The 21,136-nt window shown below is 31.5% G+C and overlaps 3 protein-coding genes across 3 annotated transcripts; 2 read left to right on the forward strand and 1 right to left on the reverse strand.

The window, feature by feature from the left end:
- Positions 1-841: 841 nt before the first annotated feature.
- Positions 842-5,069, forward strand: LOC131958291 (UPF0047 protein YjbQ-like). Its single transcript, XM_059323230.1, is given in 8 exon segments — positions 842-1,086; positions 1,089-1,122; positions 3,052-3,086; positions 3,272-3,291; positions 3,765-3,804; positions 4,083-4,124; positions 4,275-4,392; positions 4,748-5,069. Coding segments are annotated over 8 exon segments (459 nt in total). The 5' UTR covers positions 842-960; the 3' UTR covers positions 4,792-5,069.
- Positions 5,070-6,525: 1,456 nt separating this feature from the next.
- Positions 6,526-11,255, reverse strand: LOC131958290 (beta-centractin). The gene is made up of 11 exons (XM_059323229.1): positions 11,110-11,255; positions 9,811-9,875; positions 9,393-9,468; positions 9,057-9,182; positions 8,734-8,858; positions 8,429-8,645; positions 8,226-8,318; positions 7,848-8,022; positions 7,597-7,658; positions 7,443-7,483; positions 6,526-7,293 (listed from the first exon to the last, which is right to left on the reverse strand). Exons 1-11 carry the CDS (start codon positions 11,155-11,157, stop codon positions 7,191-7,193), a joined length of 1,131 nt encoding a protein of 376 aa, XP_059179212.1. The 5' UTR covers positions 11,158-11,255; the 3' UTR covers positions 6,526-7,190.
- Positions 11,256-13,041: 1,786 nt separating this feature from the next.
- On the forward strand, positions 13,042-21,133 carry LOC131958289 (suppressor of fused homolog). The gene is made up of 12 exons (XM_059323228.1): positions 13,042-13,234; positions 17,185-17,319; positions 17,443-17,579; positions 17,707-17,849; positions 17,999-18,084; positions 18,248-18,320; positions 18,498-18,711; positions 18,805-18,871; positions 18,959-19,102; positions 19,276-19,414; positions 19,686-19,754; positions 19,864-21,133. Exons 1-12 carry the CDS (start codon positions 13,086-13,088, stop codon positions 19,933-19,935), a joined length of 1,428 nt encoding a protein of 475 aa, XP_059179211.1. The 5' UTR covers positions 13,042-13,085; the 3' UTR covers positions 19,936-21,133.
- The last annotated feature ends 3 nt before the right edge of the window (positions 21,134-21,136 follow it).

Consider the following 21,136-nt stretch of genomic DNA (forward strand, 5'->3'; position numbering starts at 1 on the left):
ATTTTGACAGAGTTCAGACAATATTTTGGAAAAATACCGATGTTTTAATAGAAATTCACCGGCAATTTGAGGGGGGTTGTAGACTGAGGTGTGACGTCATTTTAGGGGGGGTCTGGCTTTTTGTGACGATGTGTGACGGAGGGGAGGGGGGGAGGTAAAAATTGACCAAAAAAAAGCGTCACGTCACTTATGGATGACCCCTATTGCGCACCTGTTTGGCCTGTCTATCTATTCTGGGGGAAAAGCGTCCGACCCATTAAGGTATAAAGCCCCCCCCCCCGAGTTTCTGTCCCCCCCCCCGGAAGAAATTCTACCGCCCCTTCCGCCCCCCCCCCCCCCTCCACACCGGAAAATGTAGCCCCCCCCCCCCCCCTTCCGAAAATATCAATTAGAGAAAAAAGTCTGGAAGAAGCACTACCCCCCCCCCCCCACTCTCCTTACACATATAAGCGCGGATTTAGACCTTTAGACCCACAATCGTTGGTCCTGTCTAGTTCTACTAAATCTGCCTTTTTTTTACATTTCCGTTGTTTGTATGTTAAGCTTTCATTATAAAAAGCAAAGGGTAACACTAACCATGAGCACTGACTTTCAATAGTATCACCTATTACGATTTCTCAGATTTTAAGTTTATGTATTAGCTCTATGTAGAATCTCTACATCTAGGAGGCTAAAAGTTTAAGTTAACGAATATATTTGTTAGTTAGTGAAATAAATGTAATACTGCTGCTTTACATAAATTATTAGTAGCCATTTAAAAATATTCCTCTGTATTGTTTCGTAAAAATATATTGAGTATCTTTTTTAATAAACTAAATAATAAAAAACTAAAACTCTTTAAGATAAGGCTCAATAATTTTTCAGTGTTGTTGATATAAAAATAAATTCACACCTCAGTATCAATTTTAGAATAGTGCTCGTAAATCTACATTGAATAACAGAAAACATTTATTGAATACAATGGCTACAGGAGGGGAAGGTGTTACAGTATGGTATCAAAGAGAAGTTGCTATTCCTTCAAAATCCCGTGGCTGTCATTACATAACAGATGAAATAATGCACTCCTGTAAAGAAGAGATGAGCAAAATTATTAAATTAAAGTTGGAGTTGCAAATATTCACAGTGAGTAAGACGTAAGACAAGTGCTCAGTGAGGCTCATGTTATCTTTCCCTTGCCTAAGTAATAAAGTATTAAGTAAGTTCTTAGTATAACTTGGAATAGATCTGGTCAGGTAGAAATCTACATTTTGTTAATTGATAATTAATAATTACTAATGGACACCAGCGAGAAAAGTCTCATAGGTATTTGAGAGGTGTATAAATTCATTTAAAAATCTTGCACGGCGTAGTTACAATTAATATGGTTATAAAATCCTGTCTGTCTGGTTTTTTTCGGACTTTACTAAAGATTGGATGTATTTGATGTTTTTAATATTTTCGGTAACTAAATAAAAATTTTAAAAAAAGCAAAAACAATTTGGTTTTCACGTGTAATGGCGACATAAACAATGGCCGCCGTACATTTTATTGTACACATTGTAAGCTAAAAATAAAAAAAATAGGTCATGGTGTTTAAATTTGCATAGTTATTTAAAAACTTGATCTGCAAAGTTTTGTAAACAAAATAACTATAAAGTGGGGCTGTCAGAAATCGATCACGGAGTTCCTTTACAGCCAATCAATGTTTGTCTTACGAAAGTGAAACATCGGGTTATAACTTAGGCTTGATGAAAATAAATAGAAATGTAGCCTTAAACTCAACAAATTATTTTCAAGTTCTCTGGATCTGCAACTTGTATAGCATTGATTCTAAAAATATTACATTTCTGAATTAATTTTAGGCTTAAGTTTTTAATAAAATTTTATCTTTTATTAGTTTTATGGTCCTAAATCTAAAAAAGCACATTTTTATTCCGTGTCAACAACATTACGGAAGGAATCTCGTCAACTCGCTGGTGTCCATTTAGTAATTAATTGTGCTTAGGGCTTAGGTCTATGTCTATAAATATTAAATAAGTTATAAATTAGTCTGAGTCATTTGGTAATCTATCGTTTTAGGTACGTAAAATCTAACGAAACTAGTAATGTGAAAAAAAAAGTGGCTCATTAAAGGTTTTGAACTCGAGATTTTTGCGAATTTATCAACCATGAGCTTTTTTTGCCGACTCGACCACGCCTCCATCACAATTAAGGATGTGTCAACTGGTTATGCGCCATTGAGGCCATTGACTCCAATTTCAGCCTGCTTTTCTTTTTGGATTTGCTTCCATAGCCTTTGTCCAACCAAGAACAAACCACAAAAAATTTCATTAATGTACCTATTTTAAACAATTGTTTTAAAACTTTTCAGTTAAAAATAAAGAGTAGCGATGTTTTCATCAGATGCTACCAAGCTCATTTACTTATATAACAATATACTTCTATTAAAGCCTTAACAATGAGGCAACTTTTTCGCACATTACTAGCCTCGGCTGATTGTACGCACCTAAATCGATAGATAACCAGTTATTTTTATATTATATATTATATAGGCCTATTATATCTTTATTATCATATATATAAATATTATATCTTGAAATAGCTTTTAGCTGTAGTTGCTTATTCTTTGTTTGATTAGGCAAAATAAGTGTGTTATAATTGCTAGTAATACCTATTGAAATTTTTAACTCTAACCTAAATTTCTTACCATAAATACTCAAGAGATGACTGAAAAAGAGCTTCAGCTATAATACACAATCTTGAGGTTGCAAAGCTAGCAGAAATTAAACATCTTATTTCTGTTAAACTTTAAACCTGAGCTTTGCTGAGCTTGTGATAGCCTTTTTAATGATAGTATTTAACCCTAACATATACCATATTTTATACTTGCTTGTATTAACTTACTCTGAACTTTATATAAGCTTAATTTAAATTACTCATTCAAACTTCAATTACTAATATTTGTTCTTGTCAGTTTACTTTTTTCCCAATATAAACTTTTTTTACTTACTTGACAAGTTTTATGCTACAAGCTGAATACATTGATAAATGTCTTTGTTTTTCTTTTTTCAGTAAAACATACTTCAGCAAGTATAATTTTAAATGAGGTTAGTCTGTAGTTTAATTATTGCCTTATTTTCACCACCATGAGATTAAAATTATACAGCTTTGACATTGTATGTTGTGCCTATTGTAATATTAAAGCAGGAACAAAATATAAACAAAATGCAGCACCTAGCATGCATGTATATTGAATTTAAATTAAGGTTTTAATATCAAATTTTTGTTCCAGAATTATGATCGAACAGTTTTGTAAGTATTAACATACCTTCTGGTTCCTTCCACAATCACTAGTCACTTATTGGGGGTTTTGAGTTAGTATTTAAAATTTATAGTTAACTTATTCTTCTATTGTATGGCACTTAAACTGTAAATCAATTTGCACATTTTTTATTTTGTTTCAGTTTAACATAACTTATAATAGTCATTTTATTCAGTTTTGTTTTTCAAAATTATTCATAACTTGAAAAACTATTTATGCATTTGTGTAATAATTGCAACATATTAATCCTAAGTTGTGCCTGGCAAGTTCTATTATATTGTGTAAAACGATAATCTTGTATTTCTTTTAAACTCAATAGAAATAATACAAGACAAATCAGTCTATAAGAAAGAATTTCCGTTTTCTATTGTTTTTTTATCAAGTGTTTATATATTAATCGTGTAGTTAAAAAATTTTATATCAATTTTGTTTTAATTATAGGCCATTGAATCTTTTACTTCAGATCTGACATGGAAATGGTTTTAAATAAGCTTGCACCTGAGGTAAAATAAAAACACTTCTCTGTTGGAACATAGTCTTCTTCAGAAAATTACTGTTGTAATTTAGTGCAATAATACACACATGCTTTTTTTTAATCATGTTTAGGCTACATTTTCAACTTTTAATCTGAACTGAAATGTTAAAATAATTTTAGAGGTAAACTTGTGTATTTTATTGCATTAACTTGTTTCTTCTTCAAGATGGTACTTTAAACTCTGAAGCACAATATTGAGTTTACTGTACTTAAATATTTACACATATTTAAAATTGTTATTTTTAGAACTGGAACTACAAGCATTCATTAGAAGGCCCAGATGACATGGTACTAATTTTTTTTATTTTCATTTACCACTTTTTTACCTTCCATAAATAATTGTTAAAATTCCTTCAAATATTGTATATGGAAGACCAACTAAATAATTTTGTAACTAATTATATTTATACCCAATATGTATTTTCCCTTTTAAAAAAGCCAGCTCATGCTAAAGCAGCCCTGTTAGGAAGCAGTGTTAGTATTCCAATTACAGATGGAAAATTCAATTTAGGAACGTGGCAGGGTGTTTGGTTATGTGAACACAGAGATCATGGTGGTAAGAGATATAAAAAAAACTATGGTATTTGTTCAAGTGTGTTTAAAATGTTGAGTACTTTTCCTTGTTGAATATATAACACAACAAAAAATTTTTATTTGCCAGTGGAACAATGAAAAGATTAACTTAACACAATAGGATAAATATGCTGCTTTATTTTCAATTTCCCCTATTTTTAGATTCTTGTTTAAGCGTTAATTATTTATTAAAATACATGACAGTTTTTAAAATGATGTTATTAAATTTAATGATTCTGTATTAAAAGAAAGTATTGTAATTTAAATTTAAATTCTATTACTGCCCTTTTTAAGCATCTTTAGCAAATTCACTATTGACATTTTATGTTTATTTTCAGGATCAAGGAAACTGGTAGTGACAATGAATGGTCTAAAAAAATAAGCTATACTAAGCTTCAATAGGAATAACTAAAAATAATTAAAGCATTTGCTAACTGTTTTGTTTTTAAAACCCTCTGAACGTTGCTTTTAAATTGCATACTATTGTGCGATGAAAGCACTATTAACTGTATTTAAAATTATTTTAGCATTTAGCAAACATTGGAAAAAAAATTGTGTCCTTTTGGAAGAAAAGGCTAACTGCATGCCAAAATGAAACTTATTAAAGTATGTGTGAAAACTTTTGTTTTAATCTAGAATAAACAATTATTCAAAACCAAACTTGTTCTATTTGCATTCTATCACTATTTAAGACACCTAACATTTCCTAGATTTAGTTTTTATTCAAAATTTATATTCCTAAAAAAAATTTACTTCATGATAAAAAAAAAAGATTTTTGTCAGCTGAATTATTTAAAAATTACTTGTCCTGCATTTTTAATTCAAATAATTGCTTTCCAGTACATTAATATGAGTCAAACTAATAGGATCCTTTGGTAGAATATGTTCTAAATACATGTTTAAACATACCACTTTAATTGTTTTTCCATTTCAAAAGCAATTCTGATTTAAAGTCTGAAATCAGTTTTAAAGAATGTCAGGATGGTATAACTAGTACCATAGTATTAGATGCAGGATATGAACTTATAAATAGCTTTTTTAAAATCAGAAAAGAAACCATGTTATCCATTCCAGTATATTAATATTATGTAAAAAAAGCAGACTAAAAGTGATAAAAAAGCAAGCACAAGTAAATATAAAAAATGTAGGTGTTAGTTTTTAAAATATAAATACAGAAATTAAATTTCAAACGGACCAATGCAAATTATTATAAATCAAAAAAATGTATAGACAAATGTTATCAATTTAGAAGACACGAAATAAACTGAAAAGAAACTTTACTCTAATGGACTTTTTATTTACAAAGTAAATATTACACACAAACAAATAAAATTCATACAATTGCATTCACATGTAACCTCAATAAGAAGTTAAAATGCCATAGCCTACAACTAAAGCAGAATGATTATACATTATGAAATTATAAGTAGAGACAGGTATGATGAATGCTTCTAGAAAAATTGTCTATTTCCTGGAAGACAGCAACGAGTTTAGGACTGACTTAATCATTTTAAAAATGAGCTATTCTAAATCTATGGATAACTACTTAAAGAGCTAAACACAAGCTGCGTTTTTTTTTTCATTTGGAAATGATAAGGAAATCATTACGTATTGAAATGAACAAGGTTTTTAGTATGAATATATCTTCTTAGTACATATTAATGTTGTTTTTTAGCAGTTGATGGTGTGAAAAGAGTAGGACTAGCATTTCATGTTGGTCAAGTTTATGCAAACAGAATTGATTCATACAATTCCTTAAAATAAAGGAAAATAATCTTATCCAACAATATCCTGTATTGCACCAGAATTTATAAAACAAAGAAAAGGGATCTTGCAGTTATGAAAGTAAAAAACAATACATGGTGAAACTGCTGAAATGAAAAAACTCAATTCTTTTACCAAATCGCATTGACAAAAAGTAAATAAATTATACATTTATACAATAAACAATTATCGCAAGAAATATACCTGTATTATGTTTCTACTTCTACAAATCATAGAAAAGTATTTAAAGGGGAATTTTCATTTCAACCACCAGACGCTACAAGCACAAATGAATTAAGCAACATTTTTAAAAAATAAAATTTCAGTATAACAACAATAGTTTTGCCATATAGTTGTAACTTTTAATATTTTTAACACTAACGGTTTCAATAATTTGTTTTAATTTTGGCTGCAAAATAATAGGGTAATTGTGGTCTTATATTAACACAGATGTGTAGTTTGCTTACATAAAGTTGTTATAATATAGAAAAAAACGTACAAAGACATAACTAGCAAAATGTCTTGAAAACACAGTGGTCACAATAAGTTGAGTACAAGCATGAGATTTTAGGGTATTCGGGGGTAATTTTTAAAAGACAAAGACAACAAAGTGAACCCCTGATCATCAAACAGAAAAATTAATGGGTTGTAAAAAAAAAAGTAAAACAAGTTAAGTCGAAAAACATGGTCACATCATAGATTTCTATGGTTGATTTGTAATTTAGCTTCATTAAACATCAATGTATAAATAAATGCAGTTAATTTCTAAGGGAGTCTAATGGCTTCAGCTATCACATTAAACAATTATATTTTGTTTTGTTCTCAACTGGTTTAGTTTTAAGAAAATTGCTTACAATGAAAAACCAATAATCTTGAAAGAGAGTTTTACTGTTAAAAATGTATATAAAACTTAATTTTGAGTAGTTTCAATATTACCTAGTTATAAACTATCTCCAAGACTTTCATAGCTCAATGTAATTGTAATGACAGTAATTTAAATAAATATAACTACAATGATTAAAATGTTTTTCTGTGAATAGCTTTAACTCCTTCCTCGTGATACTCTCGTTTGGAAACCCACATTTTACGGAAAGTGTCCAGGGAAGCAAGAATTGAACCACTGAAAATAAAGTATAAGATGTTTCCTAGATCTAGTAAAAAAAGGATTAAAAATAATAAACCAGTAGAAAGACTGGAGTATTTTGTTAACATGTAAATTATAATACTTTAAATAAGTATAATGTTCAAATTAAATACTGGATTTCTTACCCTATCCAAGTAGAGTATAATCTTTCTTGAGGAGCTGATATCTATTTTTAAACAAAGTAGTAAAATTAACTTTTTAACAAATTAATATGATAAAAAAACATATTTAGACATTTTTTTAACTAAAAAAATTAACTTATAGGCTAAATTAGCTTACCCTCAGTTTGACATCTCTTGGGGAAAGTTTCTTCACTTCACTTAGAAGTCTGTCACCAAATCCTGTAAAGATTTTATTTACAATTTATTACTATTACTGAAGATTTTTGTATCTGTATTAAAATTGTTTAAAATGCAGGATACATTTTTACACTTTGCACCTTAAAGTTTTATTATTTGTGTTATCCTTTAAAACACAAAATCTAATGGATTTTTAAATATTGCAAACATTATTAACACACAACAGCTTACCTTTAAACAGAGTTGATCCCCCACTAAGCACAATATTTGAATATAGAGTTTTCCTTAAGTCTAAATCAGACTTTTGAATAGAGCATGACAAAACCTCATGAATTCCTTCACATTCATCTCCTATCAGATCAGGCCTAAAGAGAAGTTCTGGTGCTCGAAACCTTGCAGGGCCAATCTGAAAAATTGTAATATATAAATAATGCCTGTAAAAATAAAACAATGCGTATAATTTTAATTAACTAATTCAAATAAATAATAAGTCATTTATTCAACTTTTATTATATTTGTATTCCTAAATGTGTTTTGTGCAAAACAATTTAGTTATTTATTACAAAATAAGTTATACTTATTAAATTAAAAGATAAGAAAAAAAATAACCTCAACAGTATTTCCATCTGGCAGAGTATAGAGAACTTTTTCAGTCTCCATGCTTTCTTCTCTCAGTGGATTTATTGACAGATAACACAGTCTCTGTTTAATTTAAAAATGTATTAATTCAAATACTGAAAATCTGGTGAAAATATAATACTATTAATGCAGTATTTTTGTTTTAAACTGCTATATTAAATACTATTTCCCACCTCTTTCAGTTGTTTGACCACCTCAAATTCAGCAGATGTGTGGAAATCAAACCCCTCTTTTCTAAGCAGCAGGCGGAGATATTTTGTAACATCCCTGCCAGCTATATCAACTCTCATTATGCTATGTGGCATAGCAAAGCCCTCATAAATTGGTACAGCATGAGTAACTCCATCTCCTGCATCAAGAACTACACCTGTTGTACGCCCAGTTGCATATCTAAACAAACAAAAATATTATGACTGTGATTTGACAAGAAACTTTATAAACAAAAAAAATGTTTAATTAAATAAAAAATCAAACTTACAAACTAAGCACAGCCTGTATTGAAATAAAGAGGGCAGGAACGTTGAATGTTTCAAAAAATATCTCTGCAGCTTTTTCTCTGTTTCTTTGTGGATTTAATGGAGCTTCAGTCAATAAAACAGGATGCTGTCATTTGATAAAATGGATTTAAAGTTAGAAAAAGTAAAAACCTAAACCTCAAATGTTAGTTTATATATTTCCATATAAATTTTAGTCAACTGTAATACATATGTAGATAGCTACAAGTGTAGTATTTAACATACTTTTAAATACAGCTATGTTAACATAATCATAATACAGCTCAACTTAAATAAACAAACTTACTTCTTCTGAAATGGTTTGTAACTGATCTTTTGAATAAATATACTGCCATATCTGCTCCATGTCATTCCAGTCTTTAACAATGCCATGTTCCATTGGGTAACGAATAGACAACAGGCCTCTATGTTCCTAATTTTAAAATATGAAAATAAATGTTATTAAAAAATATCACGACAATAAGGGATAATTTCAAGCTAGCGATTTTTAAATTAAATCAGTATGAAAATTTCAAGGAATAATACATAATACATAATGCTAATAAAAGATTTATACCAAAGAATCCCTCATTCACATAAGTATTAACTGTTAGCACTAACAATAAGTTTATACTTTATTTACCTCTGCTTCTGGTCCAAGAAACATATCCCCTTCGAGGGCGCCTGCCATGATACGAACATGTTTCGGTCTTCCAATGCTGAAAATTACCATTGAATAAATAATTACAAACCATATTTAATTGTGTTCGCTTTTCAATGAAAACTTAGACACTGTAATTTCTATCATTAAGTAAAATAAATTTTAAATCATTTAGTAACTTAAATTATATGAGTTAGCTATTGCATAATCCTAGTTTGTAACTACTGGCCACGCAAAATATTGTATACATGAACTAATACACTTGTTTTTTAATAAATGCAAAGACTATTTGAATAATCAATTCAACGTAATGTAAGCAAAGTACGTTTTATTGCCAATTAGAAAACTGTTTTGGCGTATGATGATAGATATTGCTGTTTTTTTTAAACAGATTACTTACTAATTTGGAAATATATACTTTGGGACCTGATCACCTGCAAATCCGGCCTTGATAACACCTGATCCCTAAATTTTATTAAAAAAAGTTAATCAGTTTAAAATTTGGATTACTGCTGTAATATAGTAAAAAAAAAAAGAAATTAGTGTCTATGTTGGAGTCATGTTATCCTAAGGGGGTTAAATGTTTCATTATCAAGATTTAAGGAAAAGGGTATTATTTAATTTGATTAGCTGGGGACAGCAAGTGATCTAGGAGGGAAAATTCCAAAATCATACAGCTGCTGCTTTGTATTTGTTGTTGGTTGGACAAAGGCTAAGAGAGCAATTCCAGAAAGAAAAGCAGTCTGAAATTGGAGTCAACTGACTATATGAATCATAACACATTACACTTAATACTTGATTGTGTTGGAGTAAATCCCAACATTACAAGTAAAACAAAGAAGAAGAAAGCTATACTTTTCTTCTAATTACTATTTAAATATGCATATTTCAACATGAAATAAGATTAAGGCAAAATAAACACAATTATGTTTTAAATCAAGCTAATTAAACTTAGGGATTTTTTTATACCAGTGTCTGATAAATAGGCCTACTGATAATAGAATCTTCTTTAAAAAGGGGTGTTAGGTTACTGGTAGGTAACTAAAATACAATAAGGCATAAAACTAACCCTAATTTTTAAATTACAATACAACTACAGTACTACACTTAAGTCACCAAGTGACTTCAACACATCTATTTTTGGCAGAGTCTACAATCAGACATCAGTATCTTCAATCATCCTATGAATACTTTATTTTTATGTTTATATTGAGTTTTGCAATTGCAAAAAAAAAACGAATAGGTGGGCCTAATAATAATGTAAACGTCCTAAAAATGAGTCATCAAAATAAAATAAATGGCAAATGGCAATGAAGAAGAGGGCCTAAAAACTAAAATAAAATCATAGATCTAAGTCATTGAATGAAAATGGATACAAATGACAAAGCTACTGATATTTCTTGATATATCATACATTTTTAAATTTTTTAAATCGGAGTTCTAAAAGCTCAAAATTCTAAATCGATCACGCGAAACGCTCGACAAAGTATGCGACAGGTTGTGGATTAGTAATTTATTTATTGCATACAAATAACGACAACTCGTCTTCTACATCTTGAGATTTGGATTCTAGCTCCGTTGAGTTGTCAGACTCTGTGTTTCTGTTCGAGAATTGTTTTAAAATTTAAACACAAAAAACAAATTCTTAAATAATGTCTATTTTAAAAACAATGAATAAAACAACATATAATAGTCATACATTATCAATCACTACAGGCTGGTTTGCAATGACATCATAGGAATCCATTTTATATTTGTAGTATTTGTGTACTCCGGCATATATAAATAAGCTCCCTTTCAACCACTGGAAATGGAACTCTTTAGTTTCTCTCTTATTGGTATTCCGGAAACAGATTTCTGGGTAAGCCGACTTACCCAGATTTTATTATTTTTAGTAGCCCATAGTAGGCAAGACTAGTAATAAATAAACATTTGTAATTTGTTCCATTCACCCAACTTTTTAGAAAAATATAAAAATGCGAGTAGTTCGCTTATAAAAAATTAATTCCAGCCATAATGCATTTAAAATGATATGTTAAAAGTAAATGTAGATGACATCTTAGAATTAGAAAGCCCAAGTTAATTTAAATTTTAAACCTATAGAGTATAAACTACAAAGGATAGTTTCAGAAACTACGTATAAGGGGTCGTCCATAAATGACGTCACACTCGTAGGGGGGGAGGGGGGTCCGTAATTTTGTGACGGTGTGTGATGAGGGGGAGGGGGGATCAGATGGTGCGACGTCACACTTTTGCATTGTAAAAAAGCAATGTTAGAAAACGAATTTTAGACGTTATTTCGCTTTTTAGAAAACTGATTTAATAAATTGTAATAGGAATTGATTAAAATACTCTATTTTGACAGAGTTCAGACAAGATTTTAGAAAAATATCGATGTTTTTAAAAAATTCAACTGCAATTTTGAGGGGGGTTGAAGGCTGAGGCGTGACTTCATTTTAGGGGGTCTGGCTTTTTGTGACGACGTGTGACGGAGTGGAGGGGGCAGGTAAAAATCGTCCAAAAAAAGCGTGACGTCATATATGGATGACCCCTAACAACAATTTGCTGTTTTAACAAAATATGTTATATCTAAAAACATCCCACCACTTTAGGACATGGAGAAAATATTTTATATAAATTAGGGTTAGACTAGAGAGAGGAATTATTGTTTTTTGTTGTTTTTTTTTACCATATAATTTATTATAATAATCAAGCCCGTTTGTCACAGAAATTCCCATTGTCACAGAAATTTAAGGCGCCCCTTACGCCAAAAAAATAATCATCTACATTCTCACCCCCTCCCCCGCATTGCAGTTTTTTTTTTTTAAGTTGCAATTTCTCTCTAAAAAAATATGAGCTGGCGCAAGTTAGGTTTATTGGTTCATTTTCACTACAATTTACAAAATAAAAATCTTTAGGAATGCAAAATAAATTATTAGTAAGCTTAAAAATAACTTTTAAAATGTAAAAGTGTTACGTCACACTTTCTTAACCTCCCTCATCTCACGTCGCCACAAAGGTCTTCCTACCCCCCCCCCCCCCTCCCCCCACCAAGCCTACAGGTTGAGAAATATTTTATTAGTCCAAATGGTTTATGTCTTCAAACAAATATAGAGGGGGGAAACACGAGCTCCACAACATATACATTGATTATATATCTGCGATTTTGTTTTTTATTTTTTTTATTTTTTAACAGATAAAAATTAGTCCTACGTGACAACTCGGTGGCTATACATCAAGGCCTATAGAGAACTAAAGTATAAGGGAAGTGATGGGAACGGTGATACTAACAAGGTGGAAACCAAAGGGGAGGGGATGAAAACGAAAGCTTAGGCTTAGGCCTAACACACTTTGTTTTACAGCCTATGGACCAACCCCAGTCACATCACAAGACCCCACTCGTTTTCTACTTGGGTGGCCTCCTCGTGTTTTGGCTGTTCCCTCAGTTGGTAATTACGTCAACATTTTGCTATTTCATTTAATGTACATATTTTTTTTAGTTTAAAAAATTTACATATTTATATATTTTATGGATATTAATTTGATAATTTGTCATTAAACTAGTTTAATGTAGGTAACTAAATGGGAATATTAAAAGCAACTCGAATATCGTCCTAAGTAGGTAAATAGGTCGTAACAGCGAACTGAGATACCAGATTCAGAAAGTGTTTCAAGATGGATGATAGAGAAAGGATTTCTGCTAGTTATTCATCAGGAAATGTTCCTTTAACACCGCCAGGATTAGAAGCTATATATTCCGCATGTCGACGGTTGTATCCCGATCAACCAAATCCTCTTCAGGTTACGGCATTGGTCAAGTATTGGTAAGCCATTAGACTAGATAAATATTAATATTGGCTAGAATCTACAATTTTTAATACGACAAAAAAAATGTTTTAAAAAACACAATGAAAAATCGGAAAAAAATTTGGCTAACTTCTCGTCCTAGTTTACTGTTTTTCTTTAACAAAATTGACAACTTAGGACTTTGTCCAGGTGTAAATTTAGCTATAGAATCTAGTAAGTGAGACTTCAAAAACAAGTTACAACACAGTAGCTGAGTAGAGTAGACAGTAAATGAATCTAGATCTAGAATCTAGAATCTCGATGTCAGTTGTAAAAAAAAAAGTTGTTTACAATTTATTTACAAGCTTAAGAAGTAGATCTAGTTTTGGTAAAATCTTAGTTTAGCGTCGTAAATTCGGCCAAAACTAGTAATGTGGGAGAGAGTGAATTAATGAATATGTCATTAAATATGAGTATATTTTTGTATATTTTGATAAAGTATTATAGATAATTGAATAATAGATCACCATTGATGGTTAAATCAATTTAAATTTCCTGAAATTAATTTTTATCAACCCTGTTCGAGATAGTAAATTTGCTATTAAAAACAGCAGCCATCTTAAGAAAATGTTATTGAGAGTAGCTTCCCTTTCATTTCTATTCATATGAAAATGTATTTAAATATGATCGTCTTGTTGTATAGTCCATATTACAAAGCATTTTTTTAAAATGTGAATTTCCTAACAAACAACTTTATTAATTCTAGAAGCATTGTGAGATGCAACTTGTATCCATGTATTAAATCACGTTTTTTTAAAGCTAATGTTTATTTGATCTTACTATTACTAAATAGTTGTGAGTTTTTTCTTATTGTTTTAATGTTCACTATTTTCATTTCAGGTTTTTCTTTTCATCAATTAGTAATTCTATCGTAACTTATGACATTTTTTTTTACTTCTCTTTACCTTAATTAAACCCCAACCTCCGTCATATTTTTGTCGTCAATGTCACAACAAGTCATAATGTAAAAAATTACGCTTCACTCTGCCTTATCTAAGATCTCTAACCATAATTTTGACAACATTAAATGTTTGTCATCATTTATATATACAGAGAGACAAAATGTATTATCCACCAGCTTCCCTCGTAAAACATCATCTAAAACAATGAGCCAGTCCACCCCTTAAGTGCGTGTTGTCATTATGGTCGATTGCAAGTCTCCACCTGCCAGACACATGTTGGTTATCCTTTGTTGTCAAAATGTCAATATCAAGTACACAAGTGAGTGATATGGGGTTGTCCATAAAAGATGTCACATATGATTTGCTACGAGAGTGAGTGAAGATTTGTGACGTCAACTCAGGCGGCTTTGCAATTTATGACGTGTCGGTCTCATGAAAGGAGATGAACGGGGAAAAATACCTAGATGGTTGATGGAGAACCTCTCTAATGCTTTGTTCGATCAAAATAACAATAAATAAGCATTTGTATACGTATACCTTGCTTAAAACGAATCATCACAAATGTTGCAAGCCTGCTAGTTTAAGACATTCGGCAAAACGGCCGCAACACATTATCCCCGTCAAAAAGGCTTGCCACCAAATGCCTGCCGACGAACAAGCCTCGTCTAATGCGGGGCGTTAGGAATACGGCCATTAGCATGGGCCGCGTTAGAGCACCAGTAGGCTATCGCGCTTTGTAAGATGACGTAAATACTTAAATTCAATTTCGCTAAACTGCGCGAAAATTTAGTAATGTTCCATCGTTTGAGGAAATTTATTTTCTTGGACTTAAACTTAAATTGAAATATCATGTTGACTGTCTGGCTCTTAATTTCCGAATATCACTTTTAATGTATCAAGATTCAGAACTATTATTTACTTTAATATAAGTGTCATCTTATCATTTATTGTGGTTTTTATAAAGCGCAGAGCAGCTACAAAATCGGACGGCCATCCTGTTTTCACCAAGCTTCTTTTGGAGCTTAATATGGGTAGTCTAGTTCTATACGGTGTGAGCTTAATACATTTTTAAAGGGCCGAAAGTATCAAGACAGCAAGCTTGCAGAAATAACTACGTACGTTTAAATGGACGAGTGATAGATGTGTTAGGGCTGTTTAATGAACACCAACTTATGTAATCAAACTAAACGTCGCAAAAGCGTCAAAAAGGCAGTGCTTGTTTTTTTTTTCTATAAAATTAGCCTAACGGTCGGCGGTACCGCTATATGACGTCACGTGCGAGCGTTAACTCGGTGACGATGTGCTAAGTGGGGGAATGAAAAAGGTAGGGTTCAAGAAATGCGACTCGGCAAGCTTTTTACATTTCTTGACCCTTCTTAATAGTTCTTTCGTCCCCACTGTGAAAATGGATCACCAATGAATGACGCGTCATACTTCTACAGCTGGTCTTTCTCCCACAACCATCCCGTTTTCACAACAAAAAAAACCTGACCCGTCTCCAAGATCACATCGCTGAGTTCTACTCAACCTCTCCCCACCACAAATCACAATTTCTACCTGAAACAATATGTTCATATGTTTGCTCTGTAATAATGCACGCTGTCATTACTATCTTAAGAGCGACGTCATTTATGAGCGATCTAATATTGATTTGCTTACTGCAAATAAAGTGTTCAAAAGTTCGACCTCCCAACAATTGTTGTGGTCTTGGATGCACACTTTTTTTGACGATTTTTACCCCCCCCTCCCCCCACCCCTCCGTCACACGTCGTCACAAAAAGCCAGACCCCCCCCTAAAATGACGTCACACCTCAGCCTACAACCCCCCCCCTCAAAATTGCAGTTGAATTTTTTTTAAACAGCTATATTTTTCCAAAATCTTGTCTGAACTCTGTCAAAATAGAGTATTTTAATCAATTGTTATTAAAATGTATTAAAACAGTTTTTTAGAACGCAAAATAACGTCTAAAATTCGTTTTGTAACATTGCTTTTTTAAAATGCAAAAGTGTGACGTCGCACCATCTGAACCCCTCACCCTCCCCCTCATCACACAACGTCACAAAATTACGGACCCCCCTACGAGTGTGACGTCATTTATGGACGACCCCCGGCATATATTAAAACAATACAAGACAATCATATTAAACCACAAAATCAACACAAAAGACATGCGAATAGACAATTTATTGTTTTTAAAACATGGCCGCTGCTTGTATTTACTCATTGTTGTCTCGAACGGGGTAGTTTAAAGTTTATTCCAGGATATTTATGACTGGTTTGGTCTTGGATTGTGATTTGTTATTCAATTATCTGTTATGTTATGTAAAATATGACATAAATATGGCCAAATGAAAGAAATATTCATTAGTTACCTTCATCGCACATTACTAGCTACGTTGGAATTTACGACGCTAAACTAAGATTTTACCCTAGTTTTGATATAATACATTAATAGTGGACCTGAGTAGGCAGGTTATACTCAGAATACAGCATAAGCATATACTGAGATTTTCTTCTAAAAGTTAAACCTGGTGGTCCATGGCTGAGGCAAGTGCAGTAGAGTTAACCAATTTCTTTGAAAGGATAGTATTGTCAGCACTATTCCCACTGTCCTTACTGTCCCTAATGTCAGTTAGTACTCATCAGAGCTGGGTGGACTCACGGATGTTTCACTGACTTGAACCCTGGTTCGAACTCAAGACTTTCAAGTTAGCAGTCTAGCGCCCTAACCCATGTCGTCCAAGGTTACGGAATTATCTGAAAGTTAATATCAAGATTGCTTAAAAATTTAATTATATTAGCCCAACGCCTAATACCTAATTGACTTGTCCCCCTAATTTTAATAAATAACACATTTTTCAACCTTTTCTTCTTTCCCCCCCCCCCCCCCCCCCCACACACACACACACAAATGCACACTCTGACACATATCAAAATTATTGTGGAAACTTTGTGTTTTAGTTTATTTATAAATAGCCCTTTACTACAAAAATTGTTTTTTTTTCCGCTGCTTTTCTAATTACAGGCTTGGAGGACCTGACCCACTCGATTATATAAGTATGTATGCCAATCCAGGTGATCCTGACCGCAATATACCTCCACACTGGCATTATATAAGCTTTGGGCTGTCAGATCTTCATGGAGACTGTAGAGTATATGAGTTAGTATTTTATTTTTACCTATGTAGTGTAAACTGTCATTTGAACTATATCCAATTTGCTAAGAACCAATTACCTTTATATATAGCTTACATTTTGTAAATTACATTAATTTAACTTAATAGATTAGGCGTAGCAGATGGTCCTAGTGGGTTTGGATTTGAACTAACATTTAGACTGAAACGGGAACCAGGAGAAGCTAATCCACCAACGTGGCCAGCAGCACTGATGCAGGCACTGGCTCGATATGTCTTTCAGTCAGGTAAGAAATTATGTTTAAATGTTCTTTCTCTTCTAATTTGAATTCTTACTGTTACATTACAATTTTTTTATAAAAGTGCTAAACACTAGATTTAAAACTGTTTATTTATTCCTTGTATTTGTTACAGAAAATGTACTCTGTAGTGGTGATCATGTTTCATGGCACACGCCTCTTGATGGGAGTGAGTCCCGTATCCAACACATGCTTATGACAGAAGACTCCCAGTTACAGCCTATTTCATCTATATTGGGTGTTGTTAATTTTATACAGGTAATATTTTCAACTTTCCATTTTTAAAAATGTAGCAAGCATAACATTTGTTGTTAAAATCAAAGTGATCAACAACCTGGCTTACTTAGTCATAAGGAAAGTGTTGTTTGCTGTTTGTTAGTGTTTTGTTTTCTTATAATTTGCTTTAGATTGTTGGAGTATGTGGAGAAGAGTTGAAGGCAGCACAACACTGGAACGGCCCTGGAATTATTGAACTTTTACGATCAAAACCTTCGTATGTGAAAAATAAACTAGTTTATGTATTGTTTAAATATATGTGTATTAGTTACTTTCTTCTTTCTTTATTTGGAATTTTTTTTTTTTATTTGTGACTCACCTTTTTGTTTTTGGATTTAAAATAAGGTATCAAATATTAAGTTTTTTACTATGATTTACAGAGCAGGAGGACCCTGGCTAGTTACAGATATGAGAAGGGGAGAAACAATCTTTGAACTAGATCCTCATTTAAAGGTACAGAATTGTTCAGTCATTAATGACATTGAAATAATTAAGGATATGGTTCCTAATTAATGTTTTGCTATGACTTCAAATGAGTGTTATTTTAATAAGATAGCATAAATGGTATTGATACAGTTATTTCTGACACAACCAGCAGTTTAAGATGGTAGCTGTAAATATCTCCAACAGGAAAGAGTAGACCAGGGCATAGAGCAAGAAGGATCTAACCTTAGTGGAGTCAGTGCATGGTGTTCTTGGGATGAACCAGGTGATAATGACAACAACAGTTCAGATGGTGATGATGATAAAGAGAACCGAAAGATCAAAGATGAGTATGACAATGACAGAGAGGATGCAAGAAGGGGAAGCACTGAAACAGACAGAAGGACAATATCACAATATGGTATGTGTAACTATTTTATAAATATATTTCTAATATAGAACATCAACCAGTTGAAAAAGATGTGCATAATTTTCTTAAAACATTTTTCTTCAGAATCTGAACAGATAAAAGCCACCTTAAAAAAAGGTCTTAGTAGTACACACCTCCATGTTAAAGAAGAGTAAGTCTTTTTTAATTCATCTGATTAGATTGCATTTTTTGCTTTAAAATTATTTACAAGTTATTGTACTCCTGGATATTTGTTTAGATCTCAGTCCACATCAAGAAAAGAATCTTTTGACAGTACAGTTAGTTCAGAAGGTCCAACAGAATTAATCAGGACAAGATCTTTAGAATCTGTTCATCTCAAATTTAATCTTGAAGCTGGTTCATTACTCCCACTGGCACTAAGGTATAGATTGCACGTTTTAATAAAGTTGCTTTAGTTAAATAAACTTTAAATGTTTAGCAACATCATCTGCCCTTCCCAACTCTCATTGAATTGTACATATATATTTTTTTACTTTTTATTATTAAATCGTCGTATTCAGCAACAAGGTTGTTTCACTTTCAATCTTATTCCAGAGGGCGTATAAAACATGGTCGCCATTTCACATTTAAAGGAATAATGAATGACATAGCAATAACATTAGTCTCCTCTTCTGTTGTGGGTTCAATAACTGATGAAGAACACCCATTTGCTGCCCATGGCACTTGGTTGCAGGTAATTATCGACAGGGGAATTTCCTCATCTGATTCTTAGTATAGCTAATAATAAATGAGCACTTTTCAGACTAGTCATTAGGACAGTTTAAGAAGCCAGATTTTACAGACACTGTATAAAAAATTATTCTGGAAATAATAGCCAGCTATTTTTACATTCCAAATATAGAGCTGGGTAAATAGAGATGCTCCCAAGTTAGGGTTTTTGTATAACTATTACTTAAGCATAGAACCCCTGGTTTAGTCATGTAATCAGACCATGTATTTTGCAGGTGCTTATTCAAGATGAAGCTATTGATGACATGATTGATGATCTAGATGAACTTTCCAACCCAGATGAGGTTTGTTATCAAATCACTAGCTTAATATTGAAATAAGCATGCAAAAAAAAATAATGTTTAAATGCTAGATCAAGTAATTGAATAAAAAGAACACTATTTATTTCTTCAGATTTTGTGTCCAAAAACTTACAGCTGGCCGGAGAAAAGGTTGTGTATTACCATCTTGCCTGATGAAAGCTAGTCACAGTTCTTGTTTGTTTGTCTTTAAATTATTTTTTAAAAATAGAATGAGTAAGAAACAAGTGATAATCTGCACTCATTTTACTTCAAAATAAGGTTCAGTTTTTTACCCAGACTTTATCATTTAAAGAGAATATTTTAAAATTATTTATTCTTTTTGTCATAAGTTCATATTATAAACAATAGAATAACCTCTTTATGTAAAGGTGCTTTAAATAAAAATGTTCAGATTACAGAAATACTGTTGTTACAGATTCCCCTATTTGTTAGTACAATGATCCTATTGATTTTTTGGAGGATTAAAATACTCATTTTATATTTAGAATAGGAATTGTTGATGGAATTTGTTTTATATTTGTACAATTACAGTTAGTTGTTTTATACTTTTTATACCAATGACTTTTGAAAATATTTTTGGCAAATTTATTTTGCTGCTAAAATTGATGTTATTTACATATTGTAAAATATTTCAGTGAAAGTTTGTCTCTGAAATAATACATAACCAATTAAAATATTGTAAAAATTGTAATTAATTTAAATGTGTGAATGTTGAATATTGTGAGTCAAACGGAATACCAAAAACTTGATTAGACCAGCATTAATGTATTCATGTATGTTACTCTTCATGTTTTGAATGCTGTTGTTTTCTTGTCAGCACTGGCTTTAGAACAAAATTAAATTTATCGAGTTGTTTTTTTCCAGACTTTGAAATCAACTGCCTCAAATGCTTTTAATAAAAGTTATGATTTTTCATATAATGTAAATTAACTTCTTGAATATACTTCTTTTATTAGGTTAAATATTCTATTTAAACATGCATTTCATGTGTTCTATAATCAAGTGCATGATACATTTTTGTTGGAATTGTTTTAGGCTAATTGGATAAATTTTATATGTATCATGTTGGTGTTGATAAGGTTTGCTAAAAAAGTTCTTCAATAGTGCAATTATTTTAAAATAAAATATATTAGCTATTGGTGATACCACCATGTATAATCGGAAAATTTTCATGTATACATTTACTTCTGTAAATAAAGACTGCATTTTTCATCTTTGACAAGTGCAATGAGAAATTGTTGACAGGTTTTGATCATAACAAAACAGCTTTCGCCTAAATTTTGGGAAAATTGTATAAAATTGTTTTTAAGATAAATTGCACTGTCAAACCTGTATATTTCTAAGTGCTGTAATAAATATTTAAA

The sequence above is a fragment of the Physella acuta genome, unplaced genomic scaffold (genome assembly GCF_028476545.2).
Source record: "Physella acuta isolate Inbredline_101_S28 unplaced genomic scaffold, ASM2847654v3 ptg001311l, whole genome shotgun sequence".
NCBI classification, from domain to species: domain Eukaryota; kingdom Metazoa; phylum Mollusca; class Gastropoda; family Physidae; genus Physella; species Physella acuta.

Bases quoted from the DNA above. Each gene is read 5' to 3' on its own strand.
- LOC131958290 (XM_059323229.1), bottom strand. From the start codon at position 11,157: ATGGATTCCTATGATGTCATTGCAAACCAGCCTGTAGTGATTGATAAT. The intron at 9,183-9,392 runs GTAAATAAAGTA...TTTTAAAATTAG, and splicing joins TTCTTGGACCAGAAGCAGAG to GAACATAGAGGCCTGTTGTC. The intron at 8,859-9,056 runs GTAAGTTTGTTT...ATCAAATGACAG, and splicing joins TACAAACCATTTCAGAAGAA to CATCCTGTTTTATTGACTGA.
- LOC131958289 (XM_059323228.1), top strand. From the start codon at position 13,086: ATGGATGATAGAGAAAGGATTTCTGCTAGTTATTCATCAGGAAATGTT. The intron at 18,712-18,804 runs GTATGTGTAACT...ATTTTTCTTCAG, and splicing joins AAGGACAATATCACAATATG to AATCTGAACAGATAAAAGCC. The intron at 19,415-19,685 runs GTAATTATCGAC...TGTATTTTGCAG, and splicing joins CCCATGGCACTTGGTTGCAG to GTGCTTATTCAAGATGAAGC.